Below are 17,810 nucleotides of genomic sequence, written 5' to 3' on the forward strand. Positions count from 1 at the left end.
GTGAACGAAATGTTGTCTTTCATATTTCGTCTGTAACATAGGCCTCTTGTTTTTATTAGGGCATATAAATGTTCATTTGCAGTTTAATACGTTGCTTATACAAAGACATTTTACGACTGAAATGTCAGTCGTTTTTTTTCTCATCTCAGTATAGCAATATAGTTCGGAAAAAGCTGTTCATTCATTCACACAGGAAACGCGATTCATATTTAAACAGTCTTTTTGCGAGCTGTAGTAAACAACAGCGCACATCTGTGCCGTTCATTCACACACAGAAACGCAATATAAAAACAATTTTTGCGGTTTACAGACACTATTGCATATTGTGAGTAGAACTCACTTAAAGGGATACTTCAGTAAGACCACCAACACATGGAGGCATATCTTCTCAGCGAACATGGCATTAATGTTCACCAGTGTGCGTTTTATGCAAGGGCAGATTTCACTCAAAAATAAGCACAACACTATCTAGAAGAATGAACCGTGCAGTTCTTACAGAAAACGGGGCAGTGGCACTGGTGAGGTCATTAGTTAGCTTTATTGATCCAGTTAGCACTGCCAAATTTGGTTAAAGACAGACAAACAGGGACGACTGCTCTGGGATAGTTAAGGAGAGCTGTACTTCGAGTGATGTCAAATTAATTAAGTGCACTGAAATCAAAACAACTTGTGTTTACTTGAAAATGTGTTTGGAGTACATAGTTTACTTTGCATTCAACCTAACACATGGGAAGTTGACTGAATATTCATGCATGTATAATAATGTACTGTATGGTACAGTCATTTGTATATCTGTCATTCGTACTCTTAGCAAGTGTTTAATAGAGACTTTGGTTACTTGTGTGACTCTGGCCACACTTTGGTAAATTAGTACAATGTGGTTTTGCATTTTTTTATTTATTCAGTAGATATGTATCAGATTGTATTGTAAGACTTACAGTATAGTAGGTTATTCATTTTGGTTTTCTTAAATATTGACAAATACTGAATAAAAAGTTTATATGTGGTATAAACTGTTTGAACATGATTGTGGGAAGAATTCTACAATACAGTATCAAATCCATTCAGCAAAATTAAGTCCTATTAACTCTACAGTTTACTACTGGCTCATTTGTGTTGAGATATTCAGCAGTCAATGAAATACTCTTATTATATTTTTATAAGTAAATTATATAAGGAGTTACAAGTACTTGTGTCCATGTTTTAGATTACACTGTGCCTATAGAACTTGTCCTGCAGGATCCCATGTAAGATGAAAATTACTGCAGATTTACCCGAAACGAACTATATGTAAGCTATATGACAACAAAACAGGCACTTATAACTGCTTATAGTCGGTATGATAGCTAGCTAAGTTAGTGAAGGTACAGTAGGTAATAATGTTGGGAATCCTTAAAGGGTTAGTTCACCCAAAAATGAAAATTCTGTCAGTAATTACTCACCCTCATGTTGTTCCAACCCCGTAAGACCTTCGTTCATCTTCGGAACACAAATTAAGATATTTTTGATTAAATCTGAGAGCTATCTCACTCCTCCATAGGCTTCTAAGGGACTGAAACTTGCTGGCCCAGAAAAGTTATTAAAGAGATCGTTAATATAGTCCAAGTGACTCCAGTGGCTCAATCTTAAGTTTATAAAGCAACGAGAATACTTTTTGTGCGCAAAAAAACCCCAAAATAACGACTTTATTCCACTATTCATTTCCTTCTCTCTGGGCCTCGAGTTATTTCACGTAGTGTTTTAACGCAGCGCGTCTGTGTTATATGCCACACGCATCACACACATGACCAGCATCGGCCAATAGTGAGCCTACGTGGTGACGTGCAACACAGATGCGCTGCGTTAAAACCAAGCGTGCCGCACAAGCCCTGAAAAGTGAAGCCAAAACGTCTCGATCTCCCCCCGGTGACTGGTCCTAGTATAGGTCATAAGTCCCGCCTCCCCTTGTTATTCAACGGGACGTGAGACCAACTAAACAATTAAATACACTTCAGATATCTTTTTTCCAAAGGTGGTTTCTTTCATTTGCTGTCGTTTTTATCACGCTGATGTAAGTTCAAGTGTCTGTTTCAAAAATAAGTTGGTTTTTAGTTAGTTACGTGATGCGGTGGTGTAACGTCATGATTGACAGCTGTGATTGACAGGTTCTCTGAGCGAAGTAGTCACCAACGGACATTTTTTTCGGGATCTTCTTGAGGACTGAGGAGATTGTATTTACTTTATTTTAACAAGCCTCTTGTCGTACTGCAATCAATTTAAAAAAAAGAGTGCAGAATGCGCTCTCCCTGAGTGCGCTCTCCCTTTACTTCCTGCTCACTACTGCGCAGGTCTGGTCCCGAGATCGCTACTGCGCAGATTCAAGTTCCAATATGTCAGCGCCATATCGGGACACTGGTGGCTTCAGTTTTCATCAATGGAAGAGAGCGAAGGGGCGTCGTCCATCTTTTTTACAGTCTATGGTTAAAACACTACGTGAAATAACTCGAGGCCCAGAGAGAAAGAAATGAATAGTGGAATAAAGTCGTTATTTTTGTGTTTTTTGGCGCACAAAAAGTATTCTCGTCGCTTTATAAACTTATGGTTGAGCCACTGTAGTCACTTGGACTATATTAACGATCTCTTTAATAACTTTTCTGGGCCAGCAAGTTTCAGTCCCTTAGAAGCCTATGGAGGAGTGATCCAGCTCTCAGATTTAATCAAAAATATCTTAATTTGTGTTCCGAAGATGAACGAAGGTCTTACAGGGTTGGAACAACATGAGGGTGAGTAATTACTGACAGAATTTTCATTTTTGGGTGAACTAACCCTTTAAGTTTGTGTATTTATTTATTTAATCAATCAACCAATCAATAAATCAATCTACATTTTGAATCATGCAGGCCTTCTGTAGTTTCTGTAATTTCTGTAGGATGTCATCGAGTGTGTGGACAAACCTACAGGACTCCCCAATATCCTGTTCTGTAGGATTTTCTGTCTTGCAGGATTCCTGCATGATCCCCGCACAGTCCTTCAGGATTCCTATAGGATTTTTTTTGTAAGCGTTTTATTCTAACTATCCCATAATGATCCCGGAACGAATGCTATTGCGGTCGTACTTTTTGGTCGCGCTCGAGCGCCGTAAGCGAACATCCAAAGTACATTGTGAATGTTTTTCTCTTCAGTCGCTGAAACTGACTGAAGTCCTGCAGAAGTGAACGAGAGTAAAGGCGTTTATTCCTCCAGTCCTGCAGAAGTGAACGAGAGTAAACGCGTTTATTCCTCCAGACGCGCGCGAAGCAGGTAAGAGTAAAGAGTTAATGTAAGAGTTTCACTGTGAGAGACAGTCATTCTACCGATGTAAACAAACACAGCAGCTTCGAACGGATATGAAGATATTTCTGTTATATCTGCATTGAAGGAAATGGCACACGTATTCAGTTTTATCTTACTGCAGTAATGAGAGTGAGATTAACTATGACAGTAAGGGGAGTTCACCCAAATATTTATCCGTGTGTGTGTGTGTGTTTGTCTCTCTCTCTCTCTCTCTCTCTCTCTCTCTCTCTCTCTCTCTCTCTCTCTCTCTCTGTGTTTGCCTCTCTCTCTCTGTGTTTGCCTCTCTCTCTCTGTGTTTGTCTCTCTCTGTGTGTGTGTGTGGGGGGGTGTGTGTGTGTGTATACCTCATACTTCTAAGCAACAGTGATAGGATAAAGAAAAGAGGACAGGAAATGACATGGTTCAATTGCACATCATTGTAATGTTCAATCATTGTTTAATAAACACATATGGCACCTTTTTCCAAGTCTTCATTTGTCTTTTTTTTTTATATCGCAATATCGTACTGTGGACTTCTCACCGAGGTATTATCGTATCGTGAGATTTTGATATCGTTACATTCCTATTATTTACAAGTCATAACTTTTACCAATATTTGGAATAGAATTAAAAAAATATTTTGCTACGAATGAAAAAAAAAACATTTAGTAGTGAGTGTGCCTTTCCATTGCTTCAATGTGTTACTATTTTAACGTCATATTTCTATCCCGTGCTGAGTGAATCCAGCATTTATATGTAGAGGTCACTTCTGAAACTTTACAGCATGCAATTGGCGTCGGTTCTCTTAGCAGCATGAAAAACAATAGTGTTATTCAAAGGATTAGGCTGTCGCTAGGGTTGGGTATCGTTTTTTTTTTTTTTACCGGTGCCAAATGGATACTTTTAAAACGGTACCAGTGCCTAAACTGATACTTAAAAAAGAAAAGAGAACCTCAAAACGATGGTGAATGAAATTAAAGAACGGCTTTTTTATTGAAAAATATAAAAATTTTTTTACTTATTTTATATATTACAATTTTAAAGTAAATATATAAATATAAGTAGTCTAAATACAAAACACAAACAAAATACATAACAAATTCACAATAAAACCTAAGCCACCTAACCCAAATACAATTTAAAGCAACACTATGTAAATTTTTTTACCTTAAAATAATGTTTCCAAAATCTTTTCAGTGGTTCATCAAGTCGTAACTGGGTGAAAGGCACTTATGCCGCCGCTTTGCGGTCCTTTATCTGCTATAACCGCACTATGCAAGATTGCCAGATCGAGCATTTCTGTAGTTCTAATGAGACATAAGAAAACGACAAATTTGACTTGCTTTATGGCGTTACAATAGTCATTATTTAGTTTTTCTTCGTTTCTGATGTTGCAATGCAACATACTTTCATAAAATCATGCATCATACTCGACCTTGTTTGTGGACATCGTTCATTCCAAAGCCGGTGCTGGATAAACAGTGGGCGTGCGTGCGGCGAAATTATTTATGACAGCGGTAATGGACAATTCCGCTTCCAACCTGTAGGGGGACCGCAGAGGAAAAGTTCCATAGTGTTGCTTTAACACTACAATAGCCAACTAATAATAGCAAAGTAACCTTTTTTTACTTCTCTGGCAAAATACGAAACCTCTCCTGACTTATTGCATGTCCTGCACAAGGTGAGCGTTATTTTAGAACGCATCAATTTAAATGCGTTACGCGAAACCCCTCATGGAAGAAGAACGCCGGCATGTTTACAACTGTGGCAATGAGCGCTCATCAGGATCAACTGAAGGCTAGATTTTCAAAAGTATGTGAAGTTCGCGGCTCCATTGTTGATTTTGCACGTTCTTGAATCAATAATTTATGAGATGTAAAGTTACGCCGATCTGTTATTGTAGGGACATCGACTTTACATTTCCACACTAAACATGACGCGGAAAAAAATTGGTTGCGTTACATGTCAGTCACTGCTTGGCTGATATTTTTATTCTTAAATTCATGTAAGTGAATGTGTTTTGTCATTTAAGAAACCTTTATAATGATCATGATTCATGTTAGTTGATCTATAACGCACAATGGGGGTTAATATGCACCGCAGTTCAGAGAATGGATACTGATTTAGGCCAACAACACATCAATTCATCCACTTCTCCCAAAATACATTAAAGTAAGTGGCTAGTGAACTGTGAGTAAATTTTATAGTTACCTACACAATGTGTAGGCTATCTAAACACGTCATCCATTTATAAGTGAAAGGATTGTTATTGCCGCTTCCATAGACATCAGTGTGTATTTTACTAACTATAAATGTTGTTTTGCTAATACTTATGTGTATTTAAATGTCTGAAACATAAAATAAACCTTATGTGGTTGAAAACACTGAATAATGGTGATATAATATGACAGCGTCATATTATATCAAGTGTGAAAGGGACTTTTTTAATCACATTCGCGTTCAACCACAGAGTTACCCTAGCAGCAGAGCCCGTCTGCGGAGAGCCTGCCCACTCCCTATTAAGTCCTATTGTACCGAATTTTGGTTGTAGTTCCACCAGAGTTCCACTGGGGGCGATCGCCCATGAGTGCAAAATGATATAGGGTGCGTGTCAAATACGTGTCCATTAGACGCTCCGGTCTTAAAGTGACAGTAGCCCAATAGTAAACATGCTGCCGCTTGTCCTTAAAGGGATAGTTCACCCAAAAATGAAAATTCTGTCATTATTTACTCTAATGTTGTTCCAAACCTGTATTAATTTCTTTCTTGTGCTGAACAAAAAAAAAGAAAGAATATAGTTTGAAGAATGTGGCTATCCAAACAATTGCTGGTCCCCATTGACTTCCATAGGAAAAAATATACTATAGAAGTCGTCACTGGGGACCAGCAACCGTTTGGTTGGCCACATTCTTCAAAATAACTTATTTTCAACAGAAGAAATAAACTTCTTCAGGTATAAAACTACTTTAGAGAGTAAATGATGACAATTTTCATTTTGGGGGGAACTAATCCTTTAACGTTAATAAAACCACAAAACACAAAGAGAAAATCACTCACTGACTGAGAACTTTAAAAAGAATCAATGTATAATTTATACAGTGATGTTTGTGTAGTGTTTTATTTTTATATTTGTTCATTTAATTTCTTTCTTGAATGCTACTGTTAAATACACGAAAAAATAAAGCACTGTTTATTTCATTTGTATTTTATGTTGTGTAGCCTATTTTTATTTGCGCCACTTTGGCCTAATTGTCTGGCATTTTTTATTTATTTCATATTTTGTTACCTTGTAAGGCTTTGTTTTTAAAATAGGGAAATTAGTTTGGCTGTAATGCTTTTTACACGTGCAAAATAGTAAATCCAACATGAAAGAGAATCCTGATAAAATCTTGAATCGTGATTTTCCTGAAAAAAAATTGTGATATATTTTTGCCATATCGCCAGGTATTTCTCAAACACAGGGCCGAAGCACAGGCCGTCAGCAAGCCTGGGCCGTGCCCCAGACTCCGCCACTGAAAAGCCTCACTCTCCATCCGCTCAACCTTATACGGTGCTTTCCGCCGCTGCACTTCATAGCGCAGTGCCCGCCCGCCTCCCTCGACGTTTGCTTTCCCTCAACTTCCCAAACTCTACCAGTCTCTAACCCTCTCCCGTATCTGTGGTCTCCAGCTCTAGCTCTGCTAGCGGCGCAGGCCCATACGTCACTGCTTTCTTTTTCCAATACTGCTAACCCTGTCCCTCATCTGTGGCCGACAGCACCAACTGCAGACCCTAGCGTGAGGATGCCTCCGCTAGCAGCGCAAGTTCAGACGTCTCTGCATTCTTCTTCCACTGTCCCTAACCCTCCATCCTATCCATGGACATCAGCTCTAAGAGCAGCACCTAGCGTGTGAACTGCAGGCTCCCGTCAGACGCTGTGTGGGCCCCGTCGGTCGTAAGTCTGAAGCCTTGCACGCCTGTCCGGCCACCAGGCTTGTGCAAAATTCTGAATTTCAGAATTGGCCTCCATTCAATTCATGAATTTGAATTTGAATTGAATTGACTCCGCCCCACAGGACGTTAATTGAATTTGAATTGGAATGACAGGAAGTGGAATTAAATTCATGGCAATTCAAAGAAATTCCACACAGTCACACAACAGGAAGAGTGTGTTGAGTCTCGCATGCATTCAGTGTTAAGAAGGTTACTTTAGAAATGTTATTGCTTACTGTTATTAGTTACCCATTATAGATGTGGTTTGGATTACTTTTTTGGATAACTTTATCAATGCAAAGCAATTTCGTTTTAAGTTGATTAGTAACTAATTGAATTAAACATTTTACCTCAGTAATACAACTAAATACAATTACATTCATTTTGTAATTTAATAACAGAAATTTCATTTCACGTAACTATTTACTCCTCAACCCTGCATACATTTTGTTCTAAAATAGATATTGATCAAATTCTTGAAATAAATTACCCCCTCAATGTTGTTTAATTAGTTTTGTTCCAATGTAATTTTCATCTCAAAGTAATCACACAAACACAAACTTGTAAATGCAGTTATCATTTATTCCAATGCAAAAAATTACTGAGCAACACTGTTGCATCTAATTCTCCATAGCTCCTCAAATGTGTTATCATTGAGTCTGCACCGTTCTGGTCTGAATATCTTTCCTGCAACACTAAAGATTCTCTCAACTGGTGCAGAGTGAAGTTGTAAGGGACTTCTGAAACTTAAAAAGTCCAGTGTTGCCCATCAAATTGTACTTTCAAACAAATGTCCACCTCAAATTGTTTAGCAACCATTTAAAATACTTGGTTAAGGTAAAGCATTCTGGGAAATGGAGTCATGTTCCATCATGTTCCACACAATTACAATTACAATAAATCAAACTTAATTATTTGTTCTGTGACTAGAGCTTTTAACATTCATTGCTGGGGGAGAACATATCCTTTTTATGTAATCTGTACAAATAGTTCAAACTAATATCATTTATAATGCAATCATATCTAACATATACTGTAAAGCTTCATTGTTAAACACTTCACTTAAAATATCTATATGAATTTCTTTGAATTTTTATTGAATTGCAATTCTGCTTCCTTTAATTCAATTTCGAATTGTAATTCTAGATCCTGTTTTTGACATCAATTCAAATTCAATAATTGAATTGGAATTAAGGAGTCATTCTCAATTAAATTCTGAATTGTGCACAAGCCTGCCGGCCACTGGCAGAGCCCACCTGTCCGATGCTTGGAGCGGCAGGCTCCTGTCGGATGCCGTGTGAGCCTTCCTGGTCGGGCAGTTAAATTAATTGCACCGATGTCGAATCCGATGTCGTGACCTGCTCCCATTGGAGGCTGCATGGGCCCTTCTGGTTAAACATCTTGACTTTTTCCCGAATCGCCAGCCCGCCAAACTTCAACGCTCGTTTTTTGGGGGTCTTTTAGTCTGGCGGCTGTCCTTCTGCTCATTTGCTTTTTTGGGGGAGTACTCTGGGTTCTGGACAAACTCCGACCTCAGAACCCTCCCCTCGGACAGCACACCAAATACGCATAACCTTTACTGTATCTAATTAAATGTAAGTGTGAACTTGTGAAATGCCCGAAATCATAGGCAAATTGGTGTTTGTTCACGCGAGTGACAATCACGCAGTGTGAATTATTAAGATCTGAGAGAATCACTGATGAGTCGCTGATGCCCGTGAGAACTCTGTGAGGAGTTATAGACCAGAATATCAGTATTTAAATAGATATATTTACAATTATATCATTATTATTATATTGGTTGTGAAATGTAGTCTGCGGACCAGACTGAAGTTGTAACATAATGACACAATGACAAACATAAATGTGTACTGGAGCGTTTGCAAATCTGTTATCCAAATCCAATATAATATTACAGTATCAGCTGAGGGTGCTCTTGCTTGTGTTTGAGGGTGCTTAGCACACGTGTGTGTATGTGTTTCCGCAGGTGTCCAGTGAGATGAGCAGGTATTATGTGGCGGTGGACGTGGGCACTGCCAGTGTGCGAGCGGCTCTGGTCACTCCGGACGGTCAGGTCAAGCACACAGCAGAGGAGCCCATTGTCATCTGGGAGCCGCGTGCAGAGCATTATGAGCAGTCGTCAGCTGATATCTGGAGCAAGTGCTGCCAGACCGTGAAGGTGAGGCGACCATCTGTCCGGCAGGCACATAAACTGTGCATCATCAATGTCTAGGACTCTGTTGGTGTTGTGTTGGTCAAACGGACTGTTTGCGTGTGTTTTCAGAGAGTGACTCAGGACATTGATGTGACATGTGTTCGAGGGCTGGGGTTTGATGCCACCTGCTCACTGGTGGTTCTGGATCGGCACTTCCAGCCCGTGGCTGTCAATCACTCAGGTGAGGCTCGTTCATCACTCGTCCGGAGAGCGTGAGCCGACTCTCTGACCCACTGTTACTTACAGGCGTCCCGGAGAGGAACGTGGTGATGTGGATGGACCACCGGGCCGCAGAACAAGCCGCTCGGATCACAGACACCAAACACAGAGTGCTTCAGGGGGTCGGCGGGGTGATGTCGCCCGAAATGCAGCCGCCCAAACTACTGTGGCTCAAAGAGGTGAGGAGCGCTGGGATCCTGAGGAAGAGCGAGAGGACTATAAACACTTGTGTTTCAGACGCTTGTTTCTTCTTCTGTTGTTAGAATCTGCAGGAAACCTGTTGGAAAGAAGCGGCACATTTTTTTGACCTTCCAGACTTTCTGTCCTGGAAAGCTACAGGGTCCTTATGCAGGTGAGATGCAGGATCCGCACAACTGTTTCATAGACGACATTCATTCGGTGATAAAACACCTTTAGGGCCGTAGATCTATAAAACCGCTGATGCAGCTCAATATATGTAGTTGACTATAGTAATATATATTAGGGGTGGAACGGTACATGTATTCGTATTGAACCGAAACGGTACGGGCGTCACGGTTCGGTGCATAAATTTACACAGAGAATACTCGGTATAAAAATAAATAAAACTCGCGTGCAAATTAATTAATGTAATGCGGAACTACTGTTAGATACGCGGTTCTTTAGGGACACCTAATCTGCAGCCCCGCTTTAGCTCTGAAGCAGGCTGCGATGTAAAGATTGCAATGTGTGTGTGTGTGTGTGTGTGTGTGTGTGTGTGTGTGTGTGTGTGTGTGTGTGTGTGAGATAGAGACGCGCGGTCGCGATCGAAAAGTCGCGAAGTGCTTACGTGTGTGTGTGTGTGTGTGTGTGTGTGTGTGTGAGGCGCGATCGAACAGTGTAAACATAAAAACATACTCCGTCATTTTGTTTATGCAGGACATCGTTCAAACTGCAAAGTGTTTAAGTTACTGTTAATTAAAATTTTAAGGAAAACAAATATATTAATGTAGCAAATTAATTTTCAATTCATTCAGGTACAATTACCAAACATATCTCAAGGTCTTTTTGTCTTTTTAGTAATTAATAAACTAATTATATAAAACTATTGTCAGTGCACTACAATTTAACTGGTTCTATGCCTTTACTCTATTAATAAAACTTATTAAAAAAATACAAGGCTTAAGTAATTTATTTTCCTTTGGTGGTACAGCCTGAGACATGCTCAAGCCTTCTGCATTTTTGTTTTGCTTTTCCCTCCATTGTACCGAACTCGTACCGAACCGTGATGTCTGAACCGAGGTATGAACCGAACCGTGACTTCTGTGTACCGTTCCACCCCTAATATATATATATGAAATTACTTCTTTAAATCAGATCCATCACTTCAACCACTTTAGCCAAGTCAAAACTTTAAAGCAGTTTGAAGTTAAAATATTTGTTAATATTGCTAAATATAACTTACTCATCACCATATATCAGATATTGTCTAATATTGCAATATCACAATAATCTTACATCGCTAGCTTTTAACTAAACCGTTATCGCTAGCACAACGCGATTGCATTTCGCTAGCCTGTTAACCTGCCATCCGTGCTTGCCGTCTTTTCCACTCGCGCGATCAAATGACTGTGGTGAGTTGGATCAGTTAACAAAAACGGTGTGTCATGTAGGGCTGAACGATATTCTGTTTTAACATCGACATCGCGATGTGCGCATGAGCGATAGTCACATCGCCAGAACATGCGATGTGAAGGGTAGTACCCATGGTGTATTAAGAGAACGGTAGCACCAGGGTAGCACACAGTAAACACGAGTTTGTTGTATAGCTTGTTGCTGGGGTGACGAAATGATGATTTCGTACCAAAAAGAAAGAATATCTTGGCTATATAGTCGGCTATTTGGGACTATTTCGGCTACAAAAAGGAGGATGTTGACCAAAAAGAGGTACTTTGCCTGGAGTGTTATAAAGTTGTGGATGGTTGTCTTTTTTAAAAAGTCTTTTGTCTTTTATTTTTCGTGTTCGCATTTATGAGGAAAAAACAATGTTACGTGACAGTTCTCCATTACGGACGCGGCCGCTCTGAAAGCGGCACTAAAAGACTGCTTTAAAACTCTCACAGAGACCTCAAACAGAAAGCACAAAGCCTTTCTTTAAAGCGAATTTCGTTTTGTATTAATTGTATCTTAATTTTAATCAGTGTTTCATTATCCAATTTCCTGGATTTAATAAATAAAAAGTAAATATAGCAGAGATATGCTATACGGAGGCGCCAGCGCCTGACTGGAGCTTAAGGTATTATCCATGAACCGAAACTCAGCGTATAAGGTAGCCTACTCGCCTCACACACCTAAAAAAAATATAGAAATATATCTATTATCTACAGAAATCTCTACTTTTAAAAATAACCATTCAAAACAAAATAAAACGATGTAATCCGAAATGTGCATTTCTCTCCGGCGCGTTCGCGTGCGAAGATCGCGAGTTAGTAGCCTATCGTCAACTTCATCTTTGCAGCCGACACAGAAAACACTTGTTTATTAATAAACAATTAAAATGTTTAATTGAAATATTTTACATATTCATAATCATTACTTTTGCTGGTTCTTAGTGACAGCTTTTAGGTGCCGTTTACATGAACGCGTCACTGCATCAGCACCGAAAACAGAGAGAGAGAGAATATAAGATTTTTTTGACTTATTTTGAGGAATTATAGCCTAATGAACAAACAAACATCTTTTAAGAGTGCCGCCACGTTGGATTGCGTAGAACGTTCACCGAATTCTTACAGAAATATGTTCTAATTTTGGAATAAAATATTAAGTGACCTTTTTGTCACTTGTAATGAAGCTTGCTTATAGTAAAATTATTAATATCATGGAATGGTAATTATTGACTTTAGCCTGGATTGATGGCTCGCAATATCGCAATATATATCGTTGGGAAAAAAAATATCGGAATGTAATTTTTTTCCAATATCGTGCAGCCCTAGTGTCATGTCTTCTCCTGTTATTGTGCTACATGTACAGTATAGACTTCTCTGTCGGCGAAGAAAGCTTCACATGTCATAAATGCAGGGAATTAGTCAGGCTGACGGAGAAGATTTCAGAACTAGAGACACGCATCCCAAACTTTAATCGAGAATAGTAAGAATGCAATGGCTTTAGATACTGTTTTGAATGCGACTAGCTTAGTGAACTCTGTACATTGTTCTGTTCCAGCTGTAGAGCCCGTGCAGCAGGGCAACTGGGTGACGATGAGACGCTGTAGTCGCGGGACAAAACACCGCTCTTCCGTTCCGATAACAACATCATACAGATTCTCCCCACACACTGAGCAAATTACGCACCCACTGAGAATCCTGTTGAAAGTGTCCTAGTTATTGGCGATTCTATTACACAGAACGTGAAAATAGAGACACCAGCCACCATAGTCACATGTTTGCCGGGAGCCAGAGCACCTGACATAAAGGCAAATTTAAAAGTGCTGGCTAATACTAATCATACATTCTCAAAGATTATTATCCACGTCGGCACTAATGATATTCGACTTCGCCAGTCTGAGATTAACATTAACATTTAAGAGGTGTGTGAACTCGCAAGTACGATGCCAGACACTGTAATTTGCTCTGGCCCCCTTCCTGTTCAGAATAATATAGGGTTCATAGTCAATAGTTGGAAAAAAGTTTTTGGGGCAGACCTGACCTGTTAAAAAGAGATGGTGTTCATCCCTGCTGGAAACAGGCATTTATTCATTCTCAGTGTTGAGAAACGTAGCCTTCATGTGTTACGTTATTGTGTTAATAATAACTAAAGTGCTTAATTATGTTACATATTTATTTTGTATGAAAACTAGCACGTTAGTTACTTATGGATTAAAAAGTACCATTGTATCGGTGTTGCATAAACACGGACGTGCGCACACAGAGAGAGAAGATAATTGTAAAATGAAAAAATTGATGCGCTAAGTTTATCAGATTCGTCTTATTCGAACTTATACTTCTTTTTAGAATAATTGATTCGTTTTGTTATTATTGGTCCTGTGACAGGACTATTCATTGTCAACTGTTTTCTATATACGTTTGTATTGGTTAATGTTTATTCAGCTAATGCGTGTCCTGTTTAAAATGTGCAATGTTCAAATGCAAAGACAGCACATCACAAATAGAAGCCCTTTTCCCTGTGGGATTTAGTATCATATTTGGATATTGGAATAATAAATTAAGTAGCCAATTAAAAATAAATCACATGTACACACATTCCTGTTTTTTTTTTTATCTTTTTTTTATTTTTTATAACTGTTTTCTAGGGTTTCTTAATTGTAATAGTTGACCAGCACACATTAGATGCAGTGCAATATTAATCATGAATAAAAAATGGTGTTGAGCAGTATTGAAACTTTGGACTTTCACTGTATATTGCAGTGCAGTACAAGTGAAATTTTGGATTTGGATCGAATTAAAAAAACATTAGAAGTCAAAACTAGAATTATGAAGATAGGCACGTGTTTGTGTGTGTCTTGCATTCTCAAAATAATTACACCCCCAAACACGCCTGCGCACATATATATTCAAACACACATAACTATAGACTAAACACATAATATGCATGTGCACGCCACCACCGTTTGTACAGATTCACGTTTTTTAAGCTTACTCAAAAATTACACAGAAATTCAAAACTTGCACCTTGGAACCTATTTCAAAGTTTGTGTTCTCGAGCCACCAAACACTGTTGTCGTGCAAATGAACAGCAAGAACACATTAAAAGTTTTCTGTTTTCAGTTAAAACGGTGTTGTGTAACCGGCCCCTAAGTTAATAACTAATGGTCTTTGCAACGGAAGTGAATCAATCAAAAACTCACTTTAGTTGGACAATAACTTTACTCTAGAGCTGCTGTAAAGCCAAAACAATCTATGTTACTTTAATTTCCTATTATCACTGTAAAGCTGCTTTGAAACAATCTATATTGTTGAAAACGCTATATAAATGAAGGTGACTTGACTTGACAGAGGCTTGGGATTAGTAAGAAATTAGTCCAACACACAAGAGCTTTTTAATGACAAAAACTTGTATTATTTTTCTAATAATTCAATGGCCTGTCGTCAATTATTCCTTACAAATAAAACAATCGACTCCAAGCACAACTATGCAATATGATTACAAAATATTTAACACATTTTTAATAATACTTGACTAAAAGACGTAAATTTTCCTCATCATTGTATATGCAGAAACAAATATTATTTCAACCCTCCGTCTGAAATGATCTGTTTTTAAGGTTTTTTTCTCCTTTAAGGCTTGTTAGTAAACGCCCACTGTTGTGATTGACTAACTTTGACTAACATTGTATTGACTATTTTTGACTAACATTGCATGCGACTTATGATGCGTTCGGAGTCATGTCGGATATATAAATCATATTTATTAGCTGAATGCACATAAACGCCACCATAAAGAGGTTATTACGAGAGGGAAACTGAACTTTCGGGATGCCCAGAGTTTCTGAGTCAGTGTGAAAATATGCTGGACGCAATAGATGTTAATGTGTTGAAATTAAATGAATAAGTTGCATTTAAAAATGCGATAGTGCTGTTCAATTATGATAGAATATGTAACGATTAAATTTACAGCACCTTCATAAATTGAATAAAAACATGAAAATGCAAAAAACTGCTTATGCGCTTTCTTTATTCATCGCTTTGTAGAAGTAGAGGTAAAAAATCTGATTTTGTAGAAACGGTTCGTCGCCATCTGTCTCCAACCAACGTGACTCAAACACATCTGATGTCATCATTGCGACTTCCCAACTCGTAAATACACACCAGTGTTTTGAAAACATTATCCATATAAACGGTGATTTACAGACAGAGCATAATGAAATAATTTACTGACGGTATGTGATGCAGCTGCTGTCAGATCAAATACAGTCTTCATCTGTCAGCAAAACTCTTCATTACACTGTGCCTCCTTTACAAAACAATCGGCAGTCAAATGCTCCGAACAAACATATGTTTGATATCTTGACCCTTTTAAAACGAGACATAAAGAGAGTTATGTTATCCACTCAGCATGTCTTGCTCTCCTGATGCAGGTCTCTCTGTACCCTGGTCTGTAAGTGGACGTATTCCCCTTCTGAAGGCTGGGACGACACCTTCTGGAGCGCCATCGGCCTGGAGGACCTGATGGAGAACAGCTACTGTAAAATCGGTGGGAGAGAGTAAAGCTCAGGTGTCTGTGTGTGTTCAGCCGGTCGTGTTGACTGATAGTGTGTGTGTGTGCAGGTGAGCAGACGTGTTGTCCTGGGACTCCTGTAGGACGAGGACTGACCGCAGAGGCGGCTGCAGATCTGGGCCTGAGACCGGGAACGGCTGTGGCCGCTTCACTCATAGACGCACACGCAGGAGGGTTAGGTACAATACACCACGCCAGCTGAGTGCTAATGCTGCGCTCGCTCATCCACGGCTCTTTGAAATGAAGAGAAAACTGTGTCATAATGAGCGTGTTTACACTGCGTTAAATACGGTGTCACTCCACTTCTGTTTGAGTGTTTGACCTTCGACAACCCGCTTCACTCCTAAATAGATCAGGTCTATATATATATAATATCTGCATAATGTGAGCGTAACTAGTTGATGTGCGTCTTGGTCACAGATGTTGATGCTGTCAGCTGAACCTCAGAGAAACAGGGTTGTAACAAGAATAAGCAGGAACACTTTAATTTCCTCATAATATCCACTGCAGCATCAGCTCTTTTCTCTCAGTGTCTGAAATGCTTAGATCAAGGATTCAGTCTCTCTAAACCCCGCCTCTCTGAGAGCTGCTCTGCTCTGATTGGTCAGATGGCCCAGTCTGCTGTGATTGGTCAGAAACCAAACCCTCATTATCATATCTGAATCTCAGCTCTTGATACACAGTGATACGAACAGTAACGATGGCGTGGGTTTTACCGTATCAGGAAGTGAGACTGGAATTACTTACGACTTTCTTTTTGGAGACAAAAACTCCATTTATCGGAACTTTGATCATTGAAACTCTGCAGATATTTCACATTCACAAACATCTGTATTACACACTACATTAAAGGAAATACCCTAAAAAGCATAATAGGGGCTTTTTAAACGCAGTTGACACAGGAGGAGCATTGCAGTGTGTGTGTGCACCTAATGGCCCTGATGTTTAGTCGGCCTCTTCTTGGTTTCATCACAGTGTTCCTGTAATAACTGTCCTGTCCTGCTCAATCGAAGCCTAATCTAAGCCTTCAGACTAGTGGAAAGAAAACAAGTGTTTATTTGATTGCACTTTATCTATTAGAGTCTGTAGATTTAAATCTTTAAAGGCGGTGAGATCGAGTCAGAAATCTATACCACATTTATGCAACATTTTACATTTATACAACTGCTAAAAACTGCTTTCTGTCTGTTGACAGTATTTTCTGATTTATGGAGTGATAAAAAATAAATAAATCCCAAATCCCAGCTGGAAAAAACAGTAATATGTCAACAAAATCGAACAAAAATGATGAATCTGGCTTCAGTGATGATCTGGCTCATTTGCATATTGCAATACAAAAACAAATGTGTTATTGTACTGTGATTAATCAGCTGGGTAAGTATCGTGAGATCTGTAAATTTATGTTGTATTGTGTTATAGTGTCAGTAATATTTTCTGTAATTTCATTGTCTTGTTGTAGGGGTCATCGGGGCCGATGTGAGGGGACACCAGCTGCCCTGTGAAGAGCAACCGGTCACGTCACGTATGGCTGTCATATGTGGGACGTCCTCATGTCACATGGCTGTGAGCTTCAGTTCCTGTACGTGTGTGTGTGTGTGTTCAGAGAGTGTGATTGTTGATGTCAGCGTGTGTCTGTATCTCTCAGGTGAGCACACAGCCGCTGTTTGTCCCCGGGGTCTGGGGCCCGTATCTGTCTGCCATGCTGCCGGATCTGTGGCTTAATGAGGGAGGTCAGAGCGCCACGGGACGACTGGTGAGTCAATCACATCTATCGTTAATATGGAAGGAAATCCCAGAATGGACTGGACAAAATATATATAGATTTCATTCAATGCTGAAAGCATAGCTGCAAAACAAACCAGTCTAAGAGACCATTCACACAGAACGCATTTTTGTGCTTAAAAATGCAAGATGCAGCTCA

General features: G+C 39.3%; 1 protein-coding gene across 1 annotated transcript in view; it reads left to right on the forward strand.

Annotated features, from left to right (window-relative positions):
- Positions 1–3,081: 3,081 nt before the first annotated feature.
- fggy (FGGY carbohydrate kinase domain containing) overlaps positions 3,082–17,810 on the forward strand; it is a 19,655-nt gene continuing 4,926 nt past the window's right edge. Inside the window, exons 1-9 of the mRNA XM_082179673.1 lie at positions 3,082–3,279; positions 9,251–9,442; positions 9,548–9,659; positions 9,725–9,876; positions 9,961–10,049; positions 15,750–15,865; positions 15,940–16,068; positions 17,349–17,452; positions 17,535–17,642. Coding sequence (XP_082035799.1) covers positions 9,263–9,442; positions 9,548–9,659; positions 9,725–9,876; positions 9,961–10,049; positions 15,750–15,865; positions 15,940–16,068; positions 17,349–17,452; positions 17,535–17,642 — 990 coding nt within the window. The 5' untranslated portion in view covers positions 3,082–3,279; positions 9,251–9,262. The remainder of the gene's footprint in view (positions 3,280–9,250; positions 9,443–9,547; positions 9,660–9,724; positions 9,877–9,960; positions 10,050–15,749; positions 15,866–15,939; positions 16,069–17,348; positions 17,453–17,534; positions 17,643–17,810) is intronic.

This window comes from Leuciscus leuciscus, assembly GCF_965113295.1.
Source record: "Leuciscus leuciscus genome assembly, chromosome: 9".
Lineage (NCBI taxonomy): Eukaryota > Metazoa > Chordata > Actinopteri > Cypriniformes > Leuciscidae > Leuciscus > Leuciscus leuciscus.